Source organism: Amphiura filiformis, chromosome 6, assembly GCF_039555335.1.
Source record: "Amphiura filiformis chromosome 6, Afil_fr2py, whole genome shotgun sequence".
Classification (NCBI taxonomy): domain Eukaryota; kingdom Metazoa; phylum Echinodermata; class Ophiuroidea; order Amphilepidida; family Amphiuridae; genus Amphiura; species Amphiura filiformis.
Genome location: NC_092633.1, coordinates 10,407,595 through 10,430,589, shown reverse-complemented (window position 1 = coordinate 10,430,589; position 22,995 = coordinate 10,407,595). Strand labels below are relative to the sequence as shown.

The following is a 22,995-nucleotide window of genomic DNA, read 5'->3' as shown; positions in this document are numbered from 1 at the left end:
AGATAGATTATTTCAAGATGTGCTATCTTGAGTAGATAGTATATGTCAAGATGTACTATCTTGAGTAGATAGTATATGTCAAGATGTACTATCTTCAGTAGAGAGTATATGTCAAATGTGCTATCTTCAGTAGATAGCATATTTCAAGATGTGCTATCTTCAGTAGACAGTATGTCAGATGTGCTATCTTCAGTAGATAGCATATGTCAGACGTGCTATCTTCAGTAGATAGCATATGTCAAGATGTGCTATCTTCAGTAGAGAGTATATGTCAAATGTGCTATCTTCAGTAGATAGCATATTTCAAGATGTGCTATCTTCAGTAGACAGTATATGTCAGATGTGCTATCTTAAGTACACAGTATATGTCAGATGTGCTATCTTCAGTAGATAGCATATGTCAGACGTGCTATCTTCAGTAGATAGCATATGTCAAATGTGCTATCTTCAGTAGATAGCATATGTCAAATGTGCTATCTTCAGTAGAGAGTATTATGTCAAGATTTGCTATCTTCAGTAGATAGTATAATTTTTTTAATGAATTTCAAAAATTAATGTTATTTATATAGCGCCTTACCATAGATCACTGAGTGTTCAAAGTGCTGTAATTTCGCTGCCATGGTGAATCATCACAATCAGATCGCATCAACTAGGCATTGTGCAGCGCAAACCTATCCGCACTTAGATTGTAACATCCACCATTTATCTGTGCAGCTCCCCAAATTCCATTGGGTGAAGGAAGTTTTGTTAACCAAACAACTAATCACCGATTTTTTGAAAGCAGGAGGAAACCGGAGATTCCAGAGAAAACCTGCAAGAGCGAGCATAGAATCGGGATAAACCAAGTGCACATGAGTCTTTGGGACACACCGGGGTTTGAACCCAGGACCTCAGTAGTGCAAAGCGAGGGAACTACCACTGCGCTAACTCGCCTTCCTTGACATAGTATATGTCAGGTGTGCTATCTTCAGTAGACAGTACAGATCTTCAGTAAATAGTATACCAGAACGTTAGCCTAATGGCGCTTTTGGATTCTTAGAAATGTGAGAGCGCCATCCTTGTAAAATCTCAACAGCATTAAGGATACGTGTATGTTAAATTGAGCAACCTGGACATAATGCCTCAGAAAAAAATATCGTGACATGACCCAATACTTTAGGTCACTAGGTTAATTGCTAGAGCAGCAAATGTTTTGGGGTTTCTTCAGGTATTCTTTCTCAAAATGCCATTGGACTTAATTTGTAAATCGATTCATACGTTATACCTAACTCATTTTGGTAAATCTTTTTATAACACTGTAATTTCTTCATATTTTTTTAAAATATTCTTCAGTTCAAAATTACACCCTTCTATTGTCTGACCCGTTAACTCAGTCGGTAGAGGGTGCGCCTTGAATGGTGAATGGTACTTGTTCGAATCTTGATTTCTGCCCCCACTTTTATGTGAAGAAGGGTCAAGAAATGTTTTTGGATTTTGTCCCCATTTTACTAACGAATATTGTGATTTTTTTTAAATTAAATTTTAATTTTCTTATTTTTTTAGATAAATAGGCACTGCATGAACAAACGGCAAGAAAAAACCGCTGACAAAATTTGCTCCACCTGCTACCTATCAATGCGTGATATATTCCACTACATTTAACAGTTAAATGACCTTGAAAAAATAGAACGGCCTCAATGTTTCAAATTGTGTAACTTCATTACTTTATTCATTTATGCATTATAAATGATCAGCTATTTTTTCTTTTCTTAAAAGGATCGAACCCAAGTAGATCAGACCATTGATCATATAACTATCAGACCACGAAGTAGTTACGTAACGCCGTGATGGTATCGGAACCAAGCACTGTTTGTATGGCGATCATTACGATCACGCTATTTTGGTATGTCTGTTTTGTGTACTGATTGTTTCGATCGTGGTTCATTACTTAAGCGCGTGATTCCGTTGACATAGTAACATTACGTAACTTTGATACCGGGCTTCGATACTGAATAGTTATTGAGTGCACATAATATGGAAAGCCATTGGGGTATTGTGTGCCTTCCAAAGCACCTTATAACATGTTCTCATTGTGTTGTGGAATCCTAGCCAGTTTTCAATGATAGCTATAGAGGCCTTATGCGTTTATCGATTGGCTCCAAACAAAGGATTTGAACCGGTTTCTTCCCGTAATCATGGCACAGTGCAGTCCATTCAATCAAATGTTGTCATCAACCTATTTGATCGTAGTGCATTTTGTTATGTGTGTGAGACGAACTGTCGCGGTAGATGCAATCATGCTTTTGTTGAATGCAATTGAGTAGTCCGCCATATTTACGGGATGATACTTCATATGCACAGCCTCTATTCAGTTGGTCGTTGTATGATTTTGTTCGTTCACTCATTCAAATTTTATTTATATCATTTGAAGACTGAGCCTATTATGATACATCCTCCGCGGAAAATGATATACCTCTTATGACCACTGATGCATATAGGCAAGGACACTCGCTGAATTGAAAGACTTGTCGACGCGACAGTTCGTCTCACACACATAACAAATGCCTATACAATCAAATAGGTTCATTACAACATTTGATTGAATGGACATGGATTGAGTTACTCTAAAATGAAACGATAAAAACAAAGAATCTTGAAAAAAGACACATACCAGATAAAATAATAAAATTATATAAACAATGTTAAAGATAAAATCAAGAAAATAGAGAATAGAATTTCCTCAAATCAGAAAAAAACATTGACAGACATCATAATCTGTCAGAAATTACTGCATGAGATTCGAACCATCAAACTTCTCAACAAGTTCTCTTTATCCTCGCACTATAGTCTAATGCTCTGCTCACTGGGCCACAACGTATCAGGTGAATGATTACCGCATTATCATGAACAAGTTTGTTCGATCTTGTTCACAATTGTATGTGTCGATAGGTTTCACCCTTTAACTACACGTACCCTTAATGATCAGTGATAATAGTCGGCATTTACAGGGATGGCGCTCTCTCGTTTCCATGAACTCTATAGCGCCATTAGGCGAACGTTTACGGTATGTTAAGATCTTCAGTAGATAATATATGTCAAGATGTGCTATCTTCAGTAGAGGGTATATCGCTCATTCTACAAATTCCGGTGCCAATCCACTTTTAAAACTGAAAAAATAAGTTGTTCAAAAAGACCTGCTTTTTGTGTTTTTAGGAGTAAATGTATCGCTACTTTTACATGTAAAAGATTGCCAACACCACTTTCCAGGGATATGAAATCCACGATATCGTGGTATCGGCATTCCCAGAAAAAAAAATTTAGAGTCACAGAAAAAAATCAAAAAGGGAAATTTTTTTTTAAACATCCTAAATCTTTAAAACCATTTTCCTGCAGCTCTGAAAATATTCTGTGAACGCAATTACTCTTAAAATATTTTTCTGCGAACTTTGACGATTAAACTGATAAATAAAACTGAACACCAGTGACAGGAATGTTGTGTAAACAAAATAAACAGATGCCATGTGGTGTGCCTGGGCTGTATGTTGATTTTAATTTCATATGACTCGATCCATTGTATAGTCTCTAACGCTGCTGCGCCAAGATGAACTCCAGACCAGATGATTGTACACACCACTGGCATCCCAGAAAGTAACATGCGGTAGAGCCTAACTGATGTACCCGAGTATGCGTGCGCGAGTCTACGGGCAGGCTGCTGGGATTCCCCAGAAAAGTGGGTTTTTCATTGGCTGTCGAGGGTATTCCCTATGGTAGAAATTTTCTCGATACGTCACATCGTTCTATTCATACAGTTCTATTTATCCTATCGATTACATCACCAAATGCCACCCAGTTTTAGCACTAAAATATTTGTCGTAGATATAAAATCATGTAAAATCCGTATAATTTAAATGTCCATTAGAAATGTTAATATTACAAAAAATCTTGATTTTGATCACTTTTGTGGGTGGATGTAAAGTGATTTTGAATGCATATAAAATCAGCAGAAATTACTAAATACAGCGAGCCACAGAAACATCTCTTCCACAGAGCTCATATATACAGGGTAGCATAGCTAACAATATACATAAATGCCAATACTGGTGCATGTGCGACATGTGAAGAGTTGGCGATTTCAGAAAAAAAATTGACATAACCTTTGACCCTGCATATGTTAGCAGACTTTAAAATCCGGGTAAACAATGGAGGTAATCAGGTAAATATCATATTTGTAGTGACTTCTATTATATATATTTCTCATACTACACATTTGGAATACAGAAATAAAATATACTGCACTCGGAGTTCAAATCGATGGATTTCATGCAAAGATTCGTGAAAGACCAAGAGGCCAGGGGCAGAGGTTCTTTCATAAATTTCTCTGGGTAAAAGATAGTGTTTTATCAGATTTTTACCTCAGACCTTTACACAATCGCGAAGAGGAGATTTGGGAAGATGATCGCGAAGAGGAGATTTTAAGTTATAAAAGGTGTAATTTTCATTGCTATAAGAAATTCTTTCCTGTTGAATATTGATGTAGATGCAGGAAACATCTTTCATGAGTTGAAAACTGATGTTGAATGATTGACAGCTCTCATGTGAGAAATCCCAGATATTGATGAGGGAGGGGAAGAGAGTCAAGAACAAAAAATAATAAATGATTGAATGCAGTCTTAGATCATAGTTCTAAAAAAAATCTGAAAAAATAAGGTCTTGTACTCCTGTTTTTTATTAATTTTTTCCAATATTTGAATTTTTATGTTTGGTAGGCCTATAAAACTTTGCAAAATGTTTTACCTGATTGTAATTCATACAGCACAACTCTGATATATTAAAAAAACAAGCCTCACAAATCATTATAACTTGTATGTTTTCCGAAAGAAAAGACCAGTAATTATGGTATCACCAGTCGTGTGTCGGTGAGTGTGTGTGATGTGCCAGGACTTCCGCTGGGGCTTCACCCCTGCATACTCGTGCAGAAAATATTCCAAATAGCAGTTTATATTCCCAGAAAGGAAATTATTTTTAGCTGCCCTGCCACTTTCATATTTTTCTTCCAAGAAGTCATGATATTTTTAACTTTTAAACTCACTTTAATGTGAGCTACGTTACCTACTTTGTACAAAATGAACTGGTTTTACTCAATACAAGGTCATAAAAAGCAAACACAAGATCACTTGAGTGAAATGTAAAACCAATTTCACCATTTCATAGATGTTTTAAAGATGCGTAAATGAGTGCATGATATAGCTCACAGTAACATAGTTTACATTTTTTAATGTTTTGATGTGATTTGCAAACGTTATAGAACGTTATGTCTGTTAATTCCAATATAAATGGGGTTTGATCACCAGTACCTATCACATATTATTAGGAAGCACATGTTATACAAGTGTATACTATAATTCTGGTATCGTAGCTCACCAATCTTAACATAGTCAGACAAAATTTCAATGTTCAAAACATTTTTATGCCAAAAATGCTACAACATCAAGATTTTTAGTGTAATTTTTAAAACCCATGAGTGTTTCCTTTCAAAAACCGTAAACTTCATTGATACTTCTGTTTTACTTCTTTCAAATAATGTGTGTTAAAAAGGGTAACGTAGCTCACAGCGTTTTTGGGGAAAAGTGAAATTTATTTTAGAATTACGCAAGATGTACTAATCACTAAAAAACTATTGAGAAAAAATATTACAAAACAGCAAATGTGTTAAGAAATCACATTTATTCAAAAAAATATTAATGATCAGATTTGCAACTTGAGTAGTGTAAACACATTTTTAGCAATTGTTTAAGAAAGCATTCAAAGTGTAGCAAGTATTATGTCCATGTAGATTTTGACCAGAAAAACAACATATTTGATACCGTAAATGCTTTACAAAGTGTTTGTGGACCAAAGAATGGGGAAAAGGCTATTGGCACTGCCTTTTGTAGAATGAGTGATAAATGTCAAATGTGCTATCTTTGGTAGATAGTATATGTGTCAAATGTGCTATCTTCAGTAGATAGCATATGTCAGATGTGTTATTTTCAGTAGACAGTATATATGTCAAATGTGCTATAGAACATGTCAGATGTGCTATCTTCAATAGATAGCATATGTCAGATGTGCAATATTCAGTAGATAGCATATGTAAGATGTGCTAAAGAACATGTCAGATGTGCTATCTTCAGTAGATAGCATATTTCAGATGTGCAATCTTCAGTAGATAACATTATGTAAGATGTACTATAGAACATGTCAGATTCTCTTGGTCGGGCTGACGTCACAAAGGGGAAATAGCCTTGTAAAACCAGTGTACGCATGTGCAGCGCATGTGCAGTTCCCCTTTCTCGAGCTGGTTGCTATGCGCGCGCTTGTGCAAAGGGGACGAAGGGGACAATGTTCCTGGATGTCCAACCAAGTGAACGTGCTATCTTCAGTAGAAAAAAAGGTGAAAAATATAAATTTACTCAATCCAGCAGGAATAGCATGCAAAAAGCAGGCAAATTTGCTAATGCACATGGGGGTTTTGAAACAAACTATTTAATTACGATGGCCCTAGGTAAACAAGTTTGCCTTATCATGGTTATACTCACAGTACTCTCAGCATTGGTAAGTATGTAAATGTTCTCCAGTCAATAGTCTCAATGGGATTACTGTTTAAACCAAGCTGTTCTAATTTTGGTAAACCAGTGAAGTAGCTAGGTGACAAATGAGTTAAAAAATTCCTCCCTATAAATCTAGATGAGTGAGAAAAAGAAAACGATAGACAGACAGACAGAAACAGACAAAGAGAAAGTGATGGGAGAGAGAAAGAGAAATAAAGCAATATTATATTAATTCAAGATTGTATTACAATTAAGTATAGAGTAAGTGATTCCATAATACATTGGAGTGTTGGGAAAAGGTTAAAGGTCATTGGACTTCAACCATTGTCCGAAATAGGTAACAGAATTAAGTATTATTGGTTCTCTTCCTAACTGCATAGTGTGGAGTCAGTGAGCCCATCAATTGATAATAATACCTACACAAAAATAAAGCTTATTCCAAACAGTAGCACTACAAACAAAATAAAATCCCACTATACTTATAACATAATCATGCATATAACATATGATTATGATCATACCATGTAAGATTCATCTTGAATAACACCCAGGAACTTAGTATGAGACACACTAGCATACTATCAATAAAAATGTGGCATTGAGGGACAACTTGTTAAACAGCCATACATTGTAAAGCAAGGATAATTTGTTCTAAAAATGTCTTTGATGGAGTAAGCAATGATAATGTTACAAGAATTTAATTCACTCAATTTAAAAATGTGAACAAATTTAGTGTAATTAAAGTTCATTAAGAAAAATGGCAGTAGTAGTAATTGACTAATTAAAGGAAACCAACGCAGGAGCAATCAGATGTTTAACAGCTTTGCAGGGAAAGACAAATTTTAATCACTACATGGATGTATGTTGAGGTAAGAAAAATCAAATTTAAGGAGATGCAATATTTTTCAAGAAGTGATCAAAAGAAGATTGGTTAGCGTATTTCTATAATTCACAAGTAAAGGTTTATTGGAATCAGTTGCCGAAGATTTTAATTTACGATAAAGTTTATTCTTATAATGGATGGATGTATCCAATTAGTTAACTGAAGATGATTGAGAAAGCTATGAATGTTACACTGATGAGTAAATGAACAATCTATTTAGGATTATATTTCATTGAAGTAGAATCTGTAATTTGAAAAATAGGATAATGATCCATGATATCAGACACACATATACCAGTCTTACGGGGGGAGGGTGCAGGTACCCAGCTTAACCCTATTCTATTACCCCCACAAAAGTGGTATATTTGAGGGATGCTGCAGTGTTATTGGTTGGGTAAAATCCCATAAGTTAATGCTTCAAAAGTAACTACATAAGTGAATTAGTAGAGCAACTACATAAGTGAATTAGTAGAGCAGTAAATACATAAAAGAATATTAGAATAATGGTTCAAATATGCAAGTTCCCAACATTTTAAACCATTTTATGATGTGTAAATGGTAGTTATATTAGTAAAAAAGATTTTTTGTTGATAGAGAAGCGATAAATATCAAAACTGTTCAAAAGATAAGACCTTATATTTTTACAGGTATATTTAGCAACTTTGTGCCATATGGCATGAAATTGATGGAGGGTAATAGAATAGGGTTAAGCTATTTTGGGCATGGATTTCTTGAAATAAAATTCAAAGCAATAATACACATTGCATCAAAAACTCACTTTAAAAAAAAAAATTTTAGCATTTTTAGAGAATTTTTTTTTAGCATTTCTAGAGAATCAGGCAATGTTTGCACCAGTGGCGTAGCATCAGGGCTGCCAACCTCAAAATCAGTATTTTCCCTACAAAATCAGTATTGTGAAAATACGCATAATAAACGCCCTAAAATATTAACTATGTGTATAGTCACGTCTTATTTTGAAGAGGTAAATGTAATGTTTTAACTAAAGTACTATCACAAATAATATATATAATCATAGATGCTCACTACATAAAGGAATTACCTTTGATTGTTGCTTTTTGCATTCAACACAGCTGACACTGATACATGTAGGCCTATATCAAAAGCCAATGCACCAAATTTGTGAAATGACCTGCTGCTGCAAAGGGTACCGGCCTACCGGGTATGTTATGTTCGATGAAAAACTGAGTCATTAGAGTCTCGGCTTTTCTCACCGAATAATCTGTTGGTTGTGCAAAACTTGTTATTGGCCGAGTGCTAGACTTGGCATCCACGCTTCCCTTGTGTTTCTTCGATTTAAGATGCGATGTGATATCATTTGCAATTGCACCCCCGTGCCCAATTCTGAAATCGCTGTTGCAAAGCGTACACCGTGTATGGTGTTTATCCCCGGGTTTATCCCTCCCGCTTGGAATCACGAAGTTCCATCTTTTGGTGTAGTCAGGCCTAAATTCTTGCTTCCTGGCACTGCTGCTGCTAATTTTCTTTCCAATCGATGCCATATTTATATTTCAAACATCAAAAAATCGGGCGAAAACTGCACTTCAAATTATCTTTCTGTCGCAAAATGGTCCACCCAAAAGTTTTCATTTGCACGCGGTACGTCTGGCAATCATGGCTAATAACAGTCTGTGGTATATTATAGCCCGTGGTATAAATCAATCAATCAATCACCTCTTCAACGAAACACAATATACGATCACATAAGCGAGGTCAATGTAAATGATACCTCATCGGGGCCTTAATAGCAGGGAAAGAGATTGATTTTAGGAAACACGAAACACAAACAATTTTTAATGTATTTTATTTTCACATAACAAATGGCCTTACTTTTAATACATATAACGAACTTTTTGAAAAACGATTTTAGCCCAAAAATCCAGACTCCCAGTATTCTTTACCAATTTCCGTGCGAAATACGGAAAATCCGCACTAGTTGGCAGCCCTGTAGCATCATAGGGGCACAGGTGGGCCAATCGATTTGAAAATTGAAAAAATCCCATAGGCAAGTTGCCAAAAAATGGCTTGTGCTCCCCCTCTTAGGCCCAGTGCCCTCAATCATGGTAGATGCCCCAATAGGATGACTCCTGCTATGCCACTGGTTAGCATGCATCTATGCCACTAACAAAGAAACCAAACTAAATTTTGATGATTTTTACCATTTTCTGAATAAACAAAGTGCTGAATGGGCCTTTAAATATGTCATTGTTTTAAAACATACGATACCAATCTGTACTTACAATCGTGACAAACTGGGATTGCTGAATGCATTTGATTCAATCTTGTTGATGCGGTTATCTTCTATGCTTAATACTTGAAGGGAAGTCATATTCCTGATGCTATAAGATGGGATCATCTCCACACGATTCCTTGCCATTGAACTGACACAGAAAAACAAAGAATATGCAAATAATGTCATTGATGGTCATATTATACTTGATTCGTTTGTGAAGATTATCATTTATACAGGTAGTAAACAGTGGTAATGTTTGTACTTATATTATGATCATATGTGATGGATCAAGCAAAATCAGTCGGAACTGGCAAATCGCTCATTCTACAAAATCGGGTGCCAATAGCCTTTTTCCCATTCTTTGGTCCACAAACACTTTGTCGAGCATTTAGGGCATCGAATATGTTGTTTTTCTGGTAGAACTCAACGAAATCTACACGGATGTATATTGTTTTCCATACTTTAAATGCTTTCTTCAGCCTGATTAACCCTTGCAAAGGCTCAAAAATCGCTAAAAATGTGTTTCCACTGCTCAAGTGTCAAATCTGACCATTAATATTTTCTTTGAATAAATGTGTTTCCTTTCCCTTTTTGTTCTTTTTTAATTAGAAAACGAACCATCATATTGTTTATCAACATTATTTTTTAGTGATTAAAACGTCTTTGTGTAATTCTAAAATAAATTAAGTAAAGTGGATTAAGTAAAACCAGCCCATTTTGGAGCCGGTAACGTAGCTCACATTACATTGAGTTTTAGTGTTAAAAAACATCATGACTTCCCGAAAGAAAAATATGCAAGTGGTGTTGGCAATCTTTTACATCTGAAGGTAGTGATACATTTACTCTTAAAAACACAAAAAGCAGGTCTTTTTGAACAACTTTTATTTTTTCAATTGCTCATATCTTTGGAACTGGTTGTTCAATATCAATGTGGTTTTCTAGAAAATGCAGCTTTGTAAATGTTTTTACTATCCTGTAAGAAACTGAACATTTAACATCTCCCAAGTTCCGACTGATTTTGCTTGATCGCATCACATATTATGAAGCTCTTTTTATCATATGGAAATGTATATAATACGTCCATTGTGTATTGAGCAAAATAATGGACATTTGCATAGTGCTATCATCTTCTATTTAAATAAACAATGACAGCACTATTCACAACGTCGTCACAACACATATAATGAAAGACAAAGATAAAGACAATTTATCGCGTCTGACGTCACCTGTCAATCAAACTCGAGCACGGTTTGTTTACAAGTGTCGTGATGATGACTTGCTGAACGCGGATTTATAACCCGGTGCCTTATTGTTAATTTTGCACCTTTCGACATGCAAATCATCTCAAAAGTTAGGTCTTTATAGTAGGAAACTTTCTTTGGTGAAGGCACCATTTTCGACAATGCCTAGAAAAGCTGCTTTTTGCTTTGTAAAAGTACGTCATTTTTCGCCATTTGCTGCTATTCTTTTTCTCCGATCAGCACCAGATAGATCGGTCTTCCTTTTTACGCGCTGATTAACCTGTGTAAACCAATCAAGGATCGTAATTGACAGTGACATCAGACGCAATAAATTGTTTATATCTCTGTCTTTAATTATAGTGGCGTACGTGCAGGAAGTATGTTTGCATTGGAAGGATATGCTACTTATAAGGATATGCTACTACTTATTTCTCAGTGGACCGATTCCATTTGAAATTGAAGTTAAAGGATTAAACTATTAAACTGTAACTTAAATAGTTTAAAAGGAATAACTTTTATAGGATATATCTAGCTCTAAACTTATATGCCACTATGTGAAATGGAAGATTTCAGGCTGGGGGTTTCGGCAGATTTTTGAAGAATAAGTGGCATGTATGCCACCATGGTATGTGAAATGGAGCATATCTAACTTTCAGTGTGTTTTTGTTTTTGTACAATTACCCCATCCGTCATTATGTGAAACGGAAGATTTTGGGGTTTCGGCTCGTTTCCGAAGCATATGCCACACGGATGATGTGCCTAAATGTCGTCAAATCCAATTTTGGCTGTTTCACATAGTGGCATATGTTGATAGTACATTAGTTTGTGAAACGGAAGATATTGGATTCTTACAGGATTGTTATTTTCCATGAAATAGATTTCTTTTCCACATGTTAGTTTTTTTACTGACAGATATGCTCCCTTTTTAATTTAATCCAGCACCGAACTTAGCTTGGTCCTGTTTGTGTGTTATGACCATCAAATACGCCATGTACGTACAGTGTTATCAACTCCAACCCACCCACTCCCACCCAACCAATCTCCCCACCCCAGTTACCCTATTGATGAAGCTTGGTGACTTACAGTATTTTGAGCTGTGTCAGATGATGAAATGTTCCAATCCAATCTAATCCAGTGATGGCATTGTTGCTCACATCTAAATACTCCAAAGCAGTAAGATCTGTGAAGGTTCCTGGGGTCAACTGACTCAGAGAATTCTTACTCAAACTCCTGCAGCAAAAAAACACACAAGTAAAATGCTACTTGTCTAGCACTAAAGTTTAAGCTAAATTGTGATTCATTATTACCACAAAACCTGGACCATATGGGTTAGAGCCCTGCGGGGCAAGATATTTCATCCTGATCCTGGACTTCCCCATCCCATCTACCCCATATTCTACTCCGACCAGCAAGTTTTTTTCTAGACTGGACTGGACTGTTCAGACCATTTCTTTTTACCAATACCCCGGTAATGATGTATTGGAAATCGGAATTGCACGAGGATCACTTATTACATTGGAAAGTAAATAAACAGCATAGTGCATTATCTGTGTCAGACTTATAGGGCAGGTTTCATTAGTAAGCCTTAGGCTTAAGGTAACCCTAAGCCAACTCAGCCTAGCCCACTCTTGAAGCCCAAGTCAAGCAAGATTTGAAAAATAATGAAGATGATAATGATCGGTATAATATAATGCGTAAAGCTATAACAGATTTTATTTTTATACTTCATTTTTATACTTCATTTATTGCGTCTTAAGATGTTTTTACCAATTTAGTCCTACTTCTATTATAAGAAATTAATGCTGTATCTAGCATATTATAGGCACACCAAAGTACTAATTGTAACACAGGGAAGGTGACTGAAGCCCGGACTGGAGTGAAATTGGTTTCATTGCCAGGGATTGTGACTGGAGCCCAGACTGGATTGAAATTGAATTCATTGCCAAGGACTGTGACTGGAGCCCAGACTGGAGTGAAATTGGTTTCATTGCCAGGGATTGTGACTAGAGCCCAGACTGGATTGAAATTGGTTTCATTGCCAAGGACTGTGACTGGAGCCCAAACTGGAGTGAAATTGGTTTCATTGCCAGGGATGGTGACTGGAGCCCAGACTGTAGTGAAATAGGTTTCATTGCTAGGGATTGTGACTGGAGCCCAGACTGTAGTGAAATTGGTTTCATTGCCAGGGATGGTGACTGAAGCCCAGACTGGAGTGAAATAGGTTTCATTGCCAGGGATTGTGACTGGAGCCCAGACTGTAGTGAAATAGGTTTCATTGCCAGGGATGGTGACTGGAGCCTGGACTGGAGTGAAATTGGTTTTATTGCTAGGATGGTGACTGGAGCCCAGACTGGAGTGAAATTGGTTTCATTGCCAGGGATGGTGACTGGGGCCCGGACTGGAGTGAAATGGGTTTCATTGCCAGGGATGGTGACTGGAGCCCAGACTGGAGTGAAATTGGATTCATTGCCAGGGATGGTGACTGGAGCCCGGACTGGAGTGAAATTGGTTTCATTGCCAGGGATGGTGACTGGAGCCCAGACTGGAGTGAAATTGGGTTCATTGCTAGGGGTGGTGACTGGAGCCGGACTGGAGTGAAATTGGATTCATTGCCAGGGATGGTGACTGGAGCCCAGACTGGAGTGAAATGGGTTTCATTGCCAGGGATGGTGACTGGAGCCCAGACTGGAGTGAAATTGGATTCATTGCCAGGGATGGTGACTGGAGCCCAGACTGGAGTGAAATTGGATTCATTGCCAGGGATGGTGACTGGAGCCCGGACTGGAGTGAAATTGGTTTCATTGCTAGGGGTGGTGACTGGAGCCCAGACTGGAGTGAAATTTGTTTCATTGCCAGGGGTGGTGACTGGAGCCCGGACTGGAGTGAAATTTGTTTCATTGCCGGGGATGGTGACTGGAGTCCGGACTGGAGTGAACTTGGTTTCATTGACAGGGATGGTGACTGAAGCCCAGACTAGAGTGAAATTGGTTTCATTGCCAGGGATGGTGACTGGAGCCCGGACTGGAGTGAAATTTGTTTCATTGCCAGGGGTGGTGACTGGTGCCCGGACTGGAGTGAAATTTGTTTCATTGCCGGGGATGGTGACTGGAGTCCGGACTGGAGTGAACTTGGATTCATTGCCAGGGATTGTGACTGGAGCCCAGACTGGAGTGAAATTGGTTTCATTGCCAGGGATGGTGACTGGAGCCCTGGCTGGAGTGGAATTGGTTTCATTGCCAGGGATGGTGACTGGAGCCCAGACTGGAGTGAAATTGGTTTCATTGCTAGGGGTGGTGACTGGAGCCCGGACTGGAGTGAAATTGGTTTCATTGCTAGGGGTGGTGACTGGAGCCCGGACTGGAGTGAAATTGGTTTCATTGCCAGGGATGGTGACTGGAGCCCAGACTGGAGTGAAATTGGTTTCATTGCCAGGGATTGTGACTGGAGCCCTGGCTGGAGTGGAATTGGTTTCATTGCCAGGGATGGTGACTGGAGCCCAGACTGGAGTGAAATTGGTTTCATTGCTAGGGGTGGTGACTGGAGCCCGGACTGGAGTGAAATTGGTTTCATTGCCAGGGATGGTGACTGGAGCCCAGACTGGAGTGAAATTGGTTTCATTGCCAGGGATAGTTTGCCATGCACTGAACAAGTGCTACAAAACACTTCAAAAAAGTTACCAAACGCCTTTCTTTCAAATTTAATCTGTAAGTTGTTATTTACTCTCTAAGAAAAACAATATTGTTGTCAATAATAAGAAGTGCACTGACTTTTTAGGGGTAGTATACAAAGACAAACAATAAAAGACATTAAAGTATGGTTCGTTCCTTTCCTCCAAATGGAATGGATATGGATTGAAAAGCTATCAGGAATCCCTTTGGAGCTTTTGAATTTTATTCTTTGTCAACCATCTTCCTTTATTTCCCTACTCTCTGCCAAAAAATATATCAGCAGACACTATTGTTTGTTGTTAACTGCATAAAGTTGTGCTATGAAACTGAGTGATGATATTGCTATATTGTTACTTACAATTTGTTTAAGCGTGGGGTGCTTAATGCTTCAAGATGCAGCCATTGAATCCTGTTGTCTCCCAGACTTAACACCTTGAGTGACTCGAGATGAGACATGCTCCCTGGAGGTATATCTTTGATGAGGTTCCCGTCTAAAATACTGGAAAACAATGAATGATTATTGTTGTTTTATTGTTTGTCTGTGCATAGCAATTGTTAAATTTTTAGTTTACATCATATCGATTGAAAATATTTTTATCTCACCTGAAAGGAAGTAGTCTCGCCTGAAAGGAAGAAACCTCAGCAAACACTAAAAGTTTTTTAGACATGTTAAATGCATTTTTGGTTTACGTCAGAGCATTTTGATAACATTTAAATGTCTGGTTAGATAAAAGTCAAAACGTGTGAAAACATTAAATATTTCAAATGGTAAGGTAAAGGTAAATGTTAAGTGGATGATCCTGTATAAACAGTGATCGGAGATTCGGAGTCTCTCTTTCCTTTGCAATTGGGCCAGACTCCTCCACGTAATGTTGCTATAGGGGGATCGCTACACCTCCTCCACAGTCTGTTACCTTCCCAGAATTTAAGGAAGCCAGTACCCATTTATACACCTGGGCGGAGAGGAGAAATCGTGATAAAGTGCCTTACTCAAGGGCATAACACGATGGAAAACATTACGATATTATCAAAATGTCAACATTTTATTGCAAAATATTTGTTGACAAATATTTTTGAAAAATATTTGTCAGCACTTAATAACAATATGGTAAAATATTTTGCATCAAGTTTTCAAAAATGTTTTCCGAATGTAATCAAAATTGTTTTATACCCTCTATAAACTGACATTTAAATGTTTTCTGTAAAACATTATGTATGTTATGAAACAATATTTGTTCATTTTCTGAAATTGTTGGAGTCTCTTTTGCTTATTATATTGGTTGTTGTCACATTATACAATGTGGCTCAGTGGCGGACCAGGAAATTTTTTCGGGGTGGGGGAAGTGAATTTGGGGGAATCGACAAATTTTGCCCAAAATTGTTGCAAAAAGTGGAAATTTTGGGGGTTTTACCATACGCATATTTTGAGGGCTTTGGGGGCGCGAGCCCCCGGGTAAAAGCAGGGGCGGCCAAAACGAAGGGGGCGGCGGAAGAAAGGGTGGCAAAAACAGGGGGCAGCAAAAACGAAGGGGAGGCAAAAAGAATTAATAAAGAATAAAAGGCGGAAAAATTTGAAAAAGTATAAAAAATTATGAAAAAATGGTACTATACATCAAAATGTGTTGCTTTTAGGGCGCTAGCGCTTATAATCCTTTTTTTGCTCTTCACTTTTTCAAACCACCGTAAACAAAATTGGGTCAACCTTTTCGGGCTCTTGTGGAAGGGGCGGCAAAATCGAACTTTCTTCAGCCCCCCGGGGTAGGAGCGGCCACGGTATGCCACTCTTTACCTCAAAAGTGTCGGGGCCACTGGGGGGGCCATAAATTATGCTTCCTGTAGCAACGCCACTGACGAGGCTTGACCTATATCATCTGCAGATTGTAATGCTTCCTCTAGTAAAAAAAAGCATTTATTTTTTTACGTCCACTTTTTGAACCCAGGTTTCACAAATTTACCGGCGTGTCCAGGATCTTTTCCTGCGGGGTACAGGGGGCGCTTTCAGAGTTATGCGGGGGGCTTAATGGCCAAAATCTTTTTTTTAAATGGCTGATCTTACATGATTTTTATCAAAGTACGGGGGCTTCAGCAATTTTTTGATCTGTAGACCATTTCTGCTTGAGTCAATGTAACCATCCTCTACCAAAATTGCTATCCAGATATTAGTTACAGATGATTTATTCCAAGCAAGATTCTCAGTGAAACTGAGAAAGCATTTTAATTGCAAGTTTAGAGCCAGGTATGCAGAATATTGAGGTTGGCTAATGGCTATGTGAATATCTTCAAAAGAGCCATATACTGCACAATTAATTTTGCGACGGTTGGAGGTAGCTGTAGCCAGCCCAGGGTTGCAGGGGTGAAAGCATTGATACCATCTCACTTCCTTCATTAATTAGCAAAGGGCTATTACAGTTAAAATCCATACAACCCTTTATGGAAGACACAATCTGAGAGCAAAGCACACTTATCAATGTGCCTTTTGTTTGAAGCAAACCGGGCATTATGTTCTAATGTATCATACAGTGAAGCCGCCCTCTAATTTGCATTTGCATAATTAATTGGCATTTATGCAAATTAGCTCATTAATTATTCAATCATGCAAATTAGAGGACAGCTTCACTATATAATACATAGAACATATTACAAACACTTTGACCAAGTTTCAAGGCAAAATTATGCAAAATAAATGTACCCTGAACATTTATGAATGGATTTTTAGCAAAATATTGGCAAAAATTACATATTAATGAGCCTTTACAGTCATTTTAGCTCATTAACTACATTGATTATTGATAAAAACAAACAGATACAAAGAAAATATATATATTGATGTATTTAAAAAACAAACGTATGTCCGATTTGCTTCAAACAAAAGGCATATTGGTTAGTGTACTTTGCCCTACTCTATTAAAGCTGTTTAAAACATGCTCAGACCATTAATTTTCTAGTTTCCAGAAAATGCCTCCAATACCACCTTAATCTCCCACACAGGGGGTGTAATTTCAAATGGAGTCACCGATTCAGGTAACCCCGTTTGAAATTCACACTCTGTGTGTGAAAGATTAAGGTCATGTTTCCAATAGAGGGTGTATGGATTCATTGGCTATGTATTTAGAGTCTATGATACAAAAAAGGTCGAACTTCCTTGCAGTAAGCTCAAAATTAGTTTTTGAATTTAGGTAATTTAGTGTTTTTAGAACAATCCAGATATATCCTTCAGTAGCACTACGTTAGAGAAATACTTAGTTTGAACTAGTGTAATATATTAGCAGCAAGTCTTTTAAGGATAACCCTTCAGTTTATTGACTAATTCAATATTGTGTTTGCCTGGCATTGTGCCAAAAGTTATAAATAAAATAATTGAATAAATAAATAAATACACCTAAGAAAGCTTCCAGATTGCCAACATCCCAGCAAACACAAAAATGTTTGTTAAACGTTATAAACATGTTATAAATGCATTTTGGTTTCGGTCACACCTTTTTAATAGCATTTAATTGTCCGTTTTATAAAAGTCATGAAAACATTTATAAAAAGATTTTGTATGTAAAAACACTACAATAACATTTTGAAAATTTTGTCAAAATGTTATTGTTATTGTACAACATATCTGCAAAATATTTTGTCAACACTTCACATTTAATAAAATTATGTTGGAATGTGTTCGCATCAAGTTTTCCAAAATGTTTTCAGAATGTTTTTAAAACGTTTTATATCCTTTTTATAACCTGACATTTAACCGTTTTCTGTAAAACATTGTGTGTTTGCTGGGATACTCTACTATGTCTATGACAGCAACTAACTCTTGGTTTGCATCACATTTCATGCATCCCCATGTGATCAAAGCGGACATGAGACAAATCAAACCCATTACATCACATCCAGCAGTTCATATCACATGCAGTCGTTCATATCACATGCAGTCAATATGTTGACATACAATTATTCAAATTCAAGTCTTTAAGGGGTTTGGTGCACGATTTAAGCTGCTATGCACTCAAGTCGGTCGCTGACAATCACATCAACATTCTTATATATATGAACATTTTTCAAGTGCAAAAGTTCTTGTGAATCATGCATGCATGCATGCATCTATCTTTAATATTTCTAAGTTCCTATATAGGTTACATACCACTAATAGGCCTGGGCGAAACATGGAAATACGACGTGTAACTATTTGTTTGCATGGCATCTGAAATGACTGCATTAAAATCACTGAAATTTATCAAGTTATATAGCCAAAAAAGTACTTTTTAGGGTTTGATGCTTCAAAATGGTATATTTTCTCTCATTATATGACATTTTTGTTGTAATAGTACCAAAATTCATACGCATACGGCTTCGGTTTTTAGTAAATATTAGCCCTACCATATTGTAACTTTCAGCTTCGAGAGTGCACTGCCATTTTAAGGTGCTTACGGTTCAGTGCGTTAAAACAAGAAAAGTCTCAGGTCAACCTATGTTGAGTTTTTGATCATTTGGCATCTAAATCATATAGTTTCACCTGATATTAGTGGCATTTAACTGTGAGAGTTCTAAATATGAAAAAATTCCACCCGAAATTAGCCATTTTCCCATTGAAACCTGTGTAATACATAATTAGTGGTATTTAACCTATAGGTGAACAATGCTGATCAAGTTGCATGTGCAGTGGCGTACCGTGGCCGCCCCAACCCCGGGGGGCTGAAAAAAATTAAATTTTGCCGCCCCCTTCCTCAACAGCTAAGTACCATTTTTTCAAAATTTTTCATGCTTTTTCAAATTTTTTTCCGCCCTTTTTATTTACTAATTCTTTTTGTCGCCCCTGTTTTTGCCGCCCTTCTTCTTCCACCGCCCCTTCATTTTGGCCGCCCCCTGCTTTTACCCCGGGGGGCTGGCGCCCCCAAAATACACGCATGATGTGCATGTATGAGAGGAAGATGCTAATTTGCCTCCTTTTATTTCAAACTAGTAGTTTTCTTACTTAATTTTTACAACTTTCTGTACTTTTCTGTAAATTCTGTACTTGTTTGGATATGAAAAACATGGGGAAAAGGCTAAAAAGCCCGTTTACCTGCCGAAGAATAACATGCAAAGTCATGGCAGATAACAACATCTTTTGAAAATAAGCCTAAAAATATCCAACCCTTATTTATTTACAGCAGAATATAATAAAGTTATGTCAAATGAAATGTAAAGAAAATATGTTTAAATGTATACATGTAACAAACAATGTTAGTATCAGTTTTGTATTTTATGATGTAACTTGATCTGTAGTAAATCTTTGAAAAACAACATTTTTGAGTAGACTTCAGATCCTTATAAACCTCCTTCATTTTCATTCCAGATGCTGATCAGCACATCATGAAATCCAAAGGGGCATTCATATGGAAGTGACAGGGAGTATAACTCATAGGGGCACAGGGGGAATGTGCCCCCCCCCCCCCATCGATTGCAAAATTTAGAAAATCCCATAGGAAAAGTGCCGAAAAATGGCTTGTGCCCCCCCTCCCCAATCAGACCCGGTGCCTCCCCAATCATGGTCGGTGTCCCCCAATATGATGACCCACGCTATGCTACTGGTATAACTGGCCATCTTTCTAGGGTCTGTGGAATATCTGTCAGTACTTCAAATACAGGTCAATCAGTGACTGGTTTTCAGGAGTAAAGAAGGAGTCATTCAGTGAGAATGGTACAAAAATGGGAGTCAATCAGTCAAGACGAGAATCCCACATTATATCAAATTAGGGTGATTTTGTTCTAAATGGGGGTTTTGGTGGGAGTACTATGAGTTGCAAAAAGGGGTCATTCAGTGACAGGTTATTAAAAGAGGGGGTCATTAGGTGGTCTATATAGGTGATAACAATTTCAAAATTAGGGGTCAATTTCTCCGTTAACCATTTTTAAGAAGTCCCCCATCAGTTTTCTGAAAAATCATACAAAATCGGCCTATTGGGCCACATTTTGTTCACTGCATTTGAGGTATATATTCTTTTTAACAGGTTACAAGGTGAAATTTGTGATATAATACAAATTTTTTTGCAAATTATTAAAAAATTAAAAAGTTTCTTTGGGGAAAAAATGTATATCTTCAATATGAAAGGACAACATTTTTGAATGATGGACGGGTTTTCCTCCCAGCTACATACACTCTAAGTACATATCATTCGATTTATAAAATTTACTTTGAGGACTGTTACCGTAAATGTCAAAAATATCAATTTTTAATAATTTGCCATAAAATTTGTATTATATCGCAAATATAAAAAATCTAAATTATTTGATATCGGAAGGATATTCCTCATATTCAGAATGCAATTTGATGTGTCTGATGTGCTCTCATGTCGCACAAAAAATACTGTGCAAATGTTGCTATCCGATCCCTTAAGTGTTTGCAGAGTGAATCAATTATCTCTCATGCATATGACACAGTAAAATGATCAATATATTCAGCTAAATTTCTAGTTTTTGTTATAATTCTATAATAATGTGTTGAAAATTTTGTTGCAAATGGCATATACACAAGAAATTATTAGTTATTAGTATTATGGTGCTGAAAACAATGGTCTATTCTGAAGTAGTTGAAATCCAGACAGCGCTATGGAAGACGTTAATTACCTTAATCTTACACACATCAGGGAGTGTTAAATTGGGGTTAGCTTAGTGGGTGATTCCAATTGAAATCTACACCCCCTGTGCTGTGTTTGGATTTCAACTCAAATAGCCCAATTTATCTCGTTGTTTAATCGATGAAGAAACCTAGTTTTTTTCTTAACTCATAAGTTTCCTTCCGTGCTTGAACATAATACAGTGGGGAAGTGAATGCAAAATACTGGGTAACTTCCATAACAATTATAACATGTTTGTCCCAGATGTTTTTGCTCCTGTCACATCTCCTTTTTTATTGTCTTTTGTATTCAATTTTTCAACCTATTTAGAATAAAAAATATAGTTTGTCTGAAAGCTCTCAAGAGGTTATAGAAGTGAGTGATGTTGGTAGAAAAGATCTCAAAAGGTCCGTGCAGACAGTTTTGTGAAATTGTACTGAATGTATAGGTTTGAATCCCTGTTTGCATTGAGTGGGTTGGCTCGCTCTCGCCCTTGCCATTTTCTCTCTCTGTCTCTGCTGGAAGGATCCCTGTGGAAGGATCAGTGGCGTAGCATGGCTCATCACATTGGAGGGGGGGGCACCGACCATGATTGGGGGGCACCGGGTCTGATTGGGGGGGGCACAGGCCATTTTTCGGCAATTTTTCTATGGGATTTTTTTAAATTTCAGATTGATTGGGGAGGCACGTTCCCCCCCTCCCCGTGCCCCTATGACGCTACACCACTGGAAAGGATGCTGCTCCAAGTATGGGCCAAAACCAAATAATTGCAATGTAGGATGCACAAAATCTATCATATTATATAACTTAGGAAGTTACCTTTTCAGAGTCTACATTCAGAATTTTAAATGAATGAAACAGTGTGACAGACGTCCGAAGTCCCAACACTCGGATGCATATTGGATGCAGTGGACGCATGCAATTATGATTATTTGCTGATGTACAAATGACAAATATCAATGCCCTTGCCCTTTTTCCTGTCATAATGGTGAAAACATTAAAAGCAGCATGCATTGATTTCTGTAATTTGCACTACAACAAAATCATATTCAGTCATTATGATAGCTTACTTGGATATCACTGACACATCCTTGCAGGAAAATAGTTCCTCTGTTAAATCAGTTGGGCTATGGATACCAAACTTTCAGGTGTGGCACAGTGTTGACACCCAGTATTATAAATATAAACTTAATACTCCGTTGGTGAGCGAGTCCTATCTGATTGGCTAGAAATCGATCGCTAGATCGCTCAGTGGTGGAGTACAAACTCAAAATGGAGAGATGTATTCCATTCGATTGAAATCAATATTCTATTATTGACGCAGCTAAAGAAAGTGGTATAGTGTGTCGATAATGTACATTGTATTATAGATACAGCACCTGGATCTTACACGGGTCCTTTATATAATTCATTTCTCAAACAGTTGAATATATCACAATTTTGACTTTTGATTTCAAAATTGTTACTTATAAAATGCAGTAAAATATATCCGCAGCAAACAGCCATCCCCGCTAATTAGTGTATTGCATTTCGAGTTAGTGTATTGGAAACAAAACCTGTGTTTTATCTGACAACAAATCAAATTTTCTTGTAATAGCAACACCATATGTGGTACTGATCATGCGCAAATCGTAGAATAGAAACTCTGCGGCAGGCTCTGTGGTATTTCATATCGTGTAAATGGTATGCTTAGTCCGAGTCGCTCGGCCTATCCCTAACAAAATCGCCATGCGTAGCTTTTGAAAAACGAGAGGATTCGCCGTACTATTACGGCAATTTTTGACACAAAGATATAGGGA

General features: G+C 37.2%; 1 protein-coding gene across 1 annotated transcript in view; it reads right to left on the bottom strand.

Moving 5' to 3' along the window:
• LOC140154201 (thyrotropin receptor-like) overlaps positions 1 to 22,995 on the bottom strand; it is an 80,860-nt gene that overhangs the window by 18,352 nt on the left and 39,513 nt on the right. The window contains exons 2-5 of the mRNA XM_072176804.1: positions 14,971 to 15,111; positions 12,028 to 12,174; positions 9,711 to 9,851; positions 6,558 to 6,701 (exon numbers count right to left, since the gene is read on the bottom strand). Coding sequence (XP_072032905.1) covers positions 6,558 to 6,701; positions 9,711 to 9,851; positions 12,028 to 12,174; positions 14,971 to 15,111 — 573 coding nt within the window. The remainder of the gene's footprint in view (positions 1 to 6,557; positions 6,702 to 9,710; positions 9,852 to 12,027; positions 12,175 to 14,970; positions 15,112 to 22,995) is intronic.